General features: G+C 42.0%; 1 protein-coding gene across 3 annotated transcripts; it reads right to left on the bottom strand.

Annotated features, from left to right (window-relative positions):
• Positions 1 to 4,473: 4,473 nt before the first annotated feature.
• LOC116258584 (uncharacterized) lies at positions 4,474 to 6,520 on the bottom strand. 3 transcript variants are annotated; one of them, XR_004173763.2, is made up of 3 exons: positions 5,936 to 6,499; positions 4,777 to 4,879; positions 4,474 to 4,654 (listed from the first exon to the last, which is right to left on the bottom strand). XR_004173763.2 is itself a non-coding variant. In XM_031635782.2 (2 exons), exons 1-2 carry the CDS (start codon positions 6,282 to 6,284, stop codon positions 4,581 to 4,583), a joined length of 423 nt encoding a protein of 140 aa, XP_031491642.1. In that variant the 5' UTR covers positions 6,285 to 6,473; the 3' UTR covers positions 4,474 to 4,580. The 3 variants fall into 3 exon arrangements, 1 of the variants encoding a protein (XP_031491642.1); XM_031635782.2 differs by lacking the exon at positions 4,777 to 4,879 and having other exon boundaries at positions 5,936 to 6,473; XR_004173764.2 differs by lacking the exons at positions 4,474 to 4,654; positions 4,777 to 4,879 and adding an exon at positions 4,887 to 5,492 and having other exon boundaries at positions 5,936 to 6,520.
• Between the last annotated feature and the right edge of the window lie 226 nt (positions 6,521 to 6,746).

The following is a 6,746-nucleotide window of genomic DNA, read 5'->3' as shown; positions in this document are numbered from 1 at the left end:
GCTGCAATACTTCATGTTGTTTTGCAAGAGGATAAATCCCAGCTTTTCCTGCTGTGAGTATGGCTACTGTGGCAGCGGCCCTCCGTATTGCCCCTGATCTATACTTTTCGGCTCTACTGTCGTCTTAAAGTTGAGCACTGTTGTGTCTATGAATAAAGGTTGCCAAGCCGGTGGCCTGGCTGGTTCTTAGCGTGGCTGTTGTTTATCTAGCTTAAAAGGTATGGTCCCGTATGATGTATCTACTGAAACTAATAATGAGAACTTATGTTCGTGGTAATGGCATACTGCCCTTCGATTGACCACAAAAGTGTAAACCGATATATGCATTACATACACATCGACGCGCAATAGATCACCAGTTTCTTTTGTACTAATGATTTCCAAAAGCTACAAGTTTCGGAATCCAAGCAGAATTGAAATTCTTGGATGGGCAAGTTTGATTGAAATTCTTGGGAGCTAGACTGATCTGATCAGGCCTTGGGCCAGTTGGCCGCGAGGGGGGGTTAATTAGTGATGACGAGCTCCGAGATATCAAAGCAAACCGGTGGGACCCATAAAATTTGTCGATGGGAGAACAGTTAACAAAATATTACGTGATGCAGGGGAGACTGATCGAAATAGTTAACAGCTTTGCATCGGGAATGGAAAATGTCGAGGAAAGGGCAATTAAGGTGGCATACGAGCTAGTTGGAAGCGAAAAATACCTTGTAAAGTATTAATATTACATTGGCGTAAATGATTCGTTTAAAAAAGTGCTGTGAAGCAAGAAGCACACTCTAGAAAGGAATTAAAGCCGGCCACCTCTTTCGTTAAACAGCTGTTAGGGGGTTAGAGTAGACCCCTTAACCTTTATTAAGCAACAAATTGGGTAAAATCTAGGTGCCTACCCCTTAAGTTGTGCTCCCTGAAAGATTCAAACCCAGTGAGAGTGGGTCCAAAAACTTACATCCCAGTTTGTTGTCTAAACAAGAAAGAAATAGGATGCCAACAGATCAGATTAGAATCACATGTACTTTTAAACATATCCTCTTTTTTTGAGTGAGTGTTCATATATTTATATCCGAATTCAGATTTGAATGTCAATAAAATAAAAATTATATCTGAATTTGAATACAAAACTTGATTTCACAATTTGAATTTGATGCATGTTCGATACTTGAATTCACAACTGACTTTAAATTTTAAACGAAATCTATAGCTGACTTTCAAATTGTAAGGGCATTGGATATATATTTAAGATTAAACCTGACTTGATTTGAGTCCCAGACCATTCATACTTTTTACATATATTTGATTCTAAAACTAATCAGATGTCATTTCTTAAATCTGAATTCAATCTGATCTCTTACTCATATACTATTTTTTTTTTCATATATCTGATTTTTTCATGTGATGGTCTTAGTTTTCGGGGTTTACTTCTCAAGGTAGAGCAAACCCATCGTGTACCCTAATTCTTATGGTCTGATCCCACATATGTGCGGGACACCTTAAATTCATGATCCCAGATGCACAAACGCAAGATTTTCGTTACGTATCCATTTAGTCCGTGAGTCTGTAAAGAAGGGGTCAGATTTGAGATTCATGGATTATATATTTAAAAGTCAGAAAATCATGTTTGTTTGCACCTTTCGAACAAAGGTTCCTAAAAAAAACAAAGGATTTAAAATCTTGATGTCTAAGATCCCAATATCTCACGTCTCGGTGTGATCTAACGTGAGGCCTACCTTGTGAGAAATGGCATTTTGTTCTCCGACTGGTCACAAAGTCATGAACTACTAAGCAATAAAATTTACTTGCTAAAACGCACGAGAGGCCGCTTTTGTGTACAAGCATGTTTGTCATTATTAGATGTGTATTGGATCTGATTAGATCCATCCACACTCTCATCCGGCACAAATAGGACGCATCGGTTCATGGAATGTATTATCAAGGCACCGTGGAATGGATTTAAGAAACATAAAATTGATCCGATACAAATCGGACCCGTTGACAGACCTATTGATGTTGGCCCCAGCCCCAGGTCTAAAATCCTGCCTCCCTCACAAGGCATGTGACTAGCTGTTCCCATGTTCCATCACTCACATCATATGAGGACTCTCTTCCATTTACGCCTACGCCTGTGAATGCCGTCGCAGGGCTTTCACGTTGAAAAAACCTGCAAATTTTAGGATTCACTATTATGAGGATACAAATAATCAGGAGGCGTCTGCGAAAAACTTTCTCCTTTTTGAGGTGGGAAACTGTCCATTGTATGTAATGATCGAGTAAGGCAGAGATGAGAAAGCTTTTCACATGAGCAGAACACTGCCGTTTGGAATGGCAAGAGAAGCTTCCTTCTAAATTTCTTCTAGGCATGACCATGCATGAGCTGCAGTTTGGCTCAAGCTGGACAAGCTGTCTTTAAATTAAATGAGAAAGCAATGGCATTTGTTTCTCACAGCCCTGAAAACAATGCATTAGCTATGCAGGAGTCATGCCGACGGCCACGGTTCAAATCTCATGACTGTCACTCCAGCAGGCCGCTTGAGTCAAAAAACATAGCTCAGTACGTTATCGGTTTAGGCCTGGTTTCTCCTCAAACTCATTATTTGGAAGGAAAAACAAAATCACCAAGATGTGCGTAAAAGAAAAAAATGATATAATGGAGCGTGCTTTTGTCATTACAGAAGCAATCATGGTTGAAATTCCATAAGTATTTATCACTCGTTGGTTAACATGATATGAAGCAGATGTCACATGGGACTTTCCAAATATTAAATTTCACCGGTCTATTTTCCTCGCGTACTTTTGATGGCAAGGAGCAGAACAGCCTGTTACTGGACGGGGCATTGGGTTTCGCCTTTGCTCCTAAGATAAGTTCCTCCATGCACGGGACACATTCGATGCAGCCCTTGTTTGCGCAGTAGAACGAAACCATTCGAACAACATGATATGAAGCAGATAGGTAGGCCTCTTCTTCTCGCTTTAGAACACCATTCGAACAAAGCTCAAGGAGTTCCACGAATCAAAAACCAAGCCACTGGCGTTCTTTCTATGACGATGGTCGTTTATCTTGCGGCACTGGAAAAAGGGGAAGAAAAGAAGGGGGGAAAGGTCGGGGCGCCACACAACTTCTCCTAAGGACCTGATTTCACCCAAGCACAGGATAGTCATATGAATGCTATTCTTAGCAAAAGCAGGATGCCCCACCCACTGAGAAGCAGTATGATAAACTTTCTCAGAGCAGGTTTTCTCATGCACATAGGAAAGCAGCTCCAGTGGTTACTACTCTCCGATTCCCCCCAGATCCACGTTTTGGGTGCACGTAAATGCTGGCGGTCTGTCTGTACGCTGCCTAGGAAAAAAGGAAGACTGGAGACGGCCGTGCGTCCAGAATGGGGTCAACTAACACCAATTTCAAAAACAGAGTCCTCCCAACATGGAAAATCTCTCTCTCTCTCTCTGTCCCTCTCTCCCGTTTTGTTTTAGAATAGGGTGAATGCGAAGTTACCTAAACATATACAAACGTGTGAGATGGTAGTCCATGGCCGCCCTAGCTGCGGTCCCTGAGAGGAGACGGAGCAGTAAATAACACGGTAACTTATAAATCTTTTACCAGAGGATCGAGAAGCAGAGGAGCAATGAGATTCCTTGCTTTAGGTGAAGGATTGATGTTAGCAGGGCTCTAGACAGTCGTACCGTGACTAATTTTCATTCATTCAAGCAGTGTGAAGTCAGACCCAATCTTGTCAAGCCTCCAAGCAAGCAAGAGAGATGGAGGAAAGAGAGAGAGAGATGAAAAGTCAAGCACTATCGCTCCTGTACTTGGCGCTTAGGAACGTGCTCCTATTTATTAAGATTATTTTAGTTTTTGGTTTTTCTGAAATGAGAACCGAAAGAAAAGGTGGTGGAAGAAGACAAAAGCGTGGGGGTGAGGGATATGGGTTCCGCTTACCGAGGGCGTCAGCATTTGTTTCTTCAATTTTATTATTCTTTATATCAAAATGGCGTGGTGCTGGTGCAGAAGGGCCCTCCCCTCCTTTCAGTTCGCACAGAGACTCAGCGTGATCTGCCTACAATGACGACAATTATGGGAAGAGTGTTGCCATCGAATCTGTTGTTTCTTCTAAACCCTTCTAATGGAAGGAATCTCTCTCTCTCTCTCTCTCTCTCTCTCTCTCTCTCTCTCTCTGGGGTTGCGGTATAATAATGAATGACTTTTGTACCAAGTCTTGGTGTCTTTACAAATCCTTACAAGAGTTTTGATTGCGAAAAGTAAATCTGTTTACGTGTTCCGGATTTTGGTGAGTGCACCTTTCATTATTTCCAAGAAGGAAACCGTGTGTTAATGAACACCTTAAAGTAATCACATTCAAAATTCAACAACGTAGATATTAGTGTACCCCACTGCAGAAACCTACTGGCAACATACTCAAAGGCACAGAGAAAGATATATTCCTTTCACTTTTCAATGCTTACATATATATTCAAGCATTGTTTTAGGAGGAAAGAGATGGTATCTAGATATATTAATGTAAAGTGAACAAAAAGATAAAGTGAAAAATACTTAACAACTCAACCTTGCCAATCCGTGGAAGGCATTATACATTTTCTGGTATACCATTAAAAACATCTTCAACGCACACATATTTACATACGACCCGTAAAGAATTTCCTACATACACAATGAAACACAGCAATAAGAGACAGATAGAAGAGTAAGAACACACATAAGATCCAATGCGAAGAAGTTACGATAAACTAACTTTAGATGCTTTTCAAAGAATGAGACTTCACCTGCAATCACATACATGGATTTATTAAAAGGAACCGATTTCTTCAGAACATGTTCACGGCAACGCCATCACTTGCATGATGTGCAAAAAGTATACAAATGCACCTGATTTAAATCGTTATCCAAAATCATCATTCAAATGAACTGAGTAGAGTACTTGAATGAAAATGAGAGAAAAATGAGGTAGAGGACATTTTGACAACCAAAAAAAAAAAAAAAAGACAAAAATGCGAACCAAAAAAGTGCATCAGAACAACCAAGTGGGCTTGTTAGAAGCCTTTTGCTTTCTCATTGGCTTAAAAGAGTGCTGATGAGACGAGAAACTGATCTATAGCCATCAGTTAAGGAAGGGAAGAGGGCCGCGGTAAGAGGCAAGAAAGGTACAGTAAGAGAAATTCCAAAGTATGCCTCGATTGGCAAAGGCTGGCTGAAATGTCAGGTGCACATTATCAAACTACTATCATTGGAAACTGACTCTCTCTCTCTGATGGGTCCTCTTTAAAGCCTTCTAAATACCTTCTCCATCTGTTTTCTGTCCTCTTCCCCTATCTCTTCTTGCACTTCCGTCTTTGGAAAACTCAACCCAGCTGCCGGAAAGCTGCACTTTTTCATTGTTGGGTTGCCGGAAATTCTCACCTATATATGAATATACTCCCCGAACAAAGGCAAAGGATAAGTGCTGGTTTCATTTGTAGCTGATGGATCATGAGGTTTCGCGCTTGTAGTAGCGTTAGACAGACAAGGAAAAGAGTTGAAGGATTAGTTTCATAAATCTGTGAAAATCAAAACGGCAGATATGAGTGGTAAACATCTACAGCCTGTGTGCTAAAAACTTTAAGCTACGTGCATGCCGAGATTCAATCGTGTGTGAATGACGTGCGAGATTCACGTCACGGAGTGACTGGTAAGTTTCGTGGAAAGCCATAAACAAGACCTCGAGAAAGAAGAAAAACAAACCCAGCTACTGCAAGCAGTAGCAAAAGAACCGGCCCCGTAAATGGCTCATTCAAGCAAGAGTTGGTAGCCATGGGGATCTAAAAATAGATGACCAACTTCTTGAAAGGCCCTTACCTTAGACATAGACATAGCCTCAAGAGAATGATGAAAAGGGAGGTTAAAGCCATGCATGGTTGAGGGGAATGAAGCCTGGTCCGAGCTCACCTGGGAAAGAAGCACACGCCTGAGCAAGACGCCCATATGCCCTCGAGCCAGACAACATTCCCCACAACCTTTTGCGAACTCGCCCCAAAGTTGAGGAGGGAATTGCAGAGACGAAGGACAGGAAACTTGTAGAAGGAAGAAGGCATAGTCTTAGCCAATCAAACTTGGAGGGAATGAAGCCTGGTCCGACGCCTCCACCATTCACCAAGAAACTCATCAACCGTGTGGCCTCGACCCAGCCATCATTCCCTTCAAATTTCAGGCCGCTGCTCCTCCCCCCTCCCCACCACAGCGCTGGGGAGAGAGAGAGAGAGAGAGAACCGAGGAGGAAGGAAGGAAGAAGGCCCATGAATGGGACTTTAAGGGAAGAAGATGGTATTAATTGGAGGATTGGACTAGTGGCGTCAAAACCCTAACTCCCAGGTAATTAAAGGCCCTTAATAAAAGTGCATGATTATTCAATAATTATGCATTTAAGTTAGTATGCACCCAATTTTCAATTTCCCACTCTCTTTTTTTTTTTTTCCTCAGGTTCCGGCAGCGCTTACCTGCTTCAACCGGTCACCTCTGCCCACCTGCCACCATTTCTCGGCACGGGCTACCTTTTAATTAATGATCCCAGCACCTTGTTGACCCTTATCAAACCGGCTCTTCCCATGCGTTTTGCCTTTTCTCTCCAGCCTTTTCAAGATATCGAACGGGAAAGAGAAAAAGCTTTATTGCGATTCCCCATGATTGGGTTATTATTATCTCCTCGAGGGTGGAAATGAAATGAATTCCCTTTCACGCACTGTACGGGGAGAGAGATTGC

The sequence above is a fragment of the Nymphaea colorata genome, chromosome 8, assembly GCF_008831285.2.
Source record: "Nymphaea colorata isolate Beijing-Zhang1983 chromosome 8, ASM883128v2, whole genome shotgun sequence".
Classification (NCBI taxonomy): Eukaryota; Viridiplantae; Streptophyta; class Magnoliopsida; order Nymphaeales; family Nymphaeaceae; genus Nymphaea; species Nymphaea colorata.
Note: the sequence above shows the minus strand (reverse complement) of the source record. Positions and strands in the feature narration are given on the sequence as shown.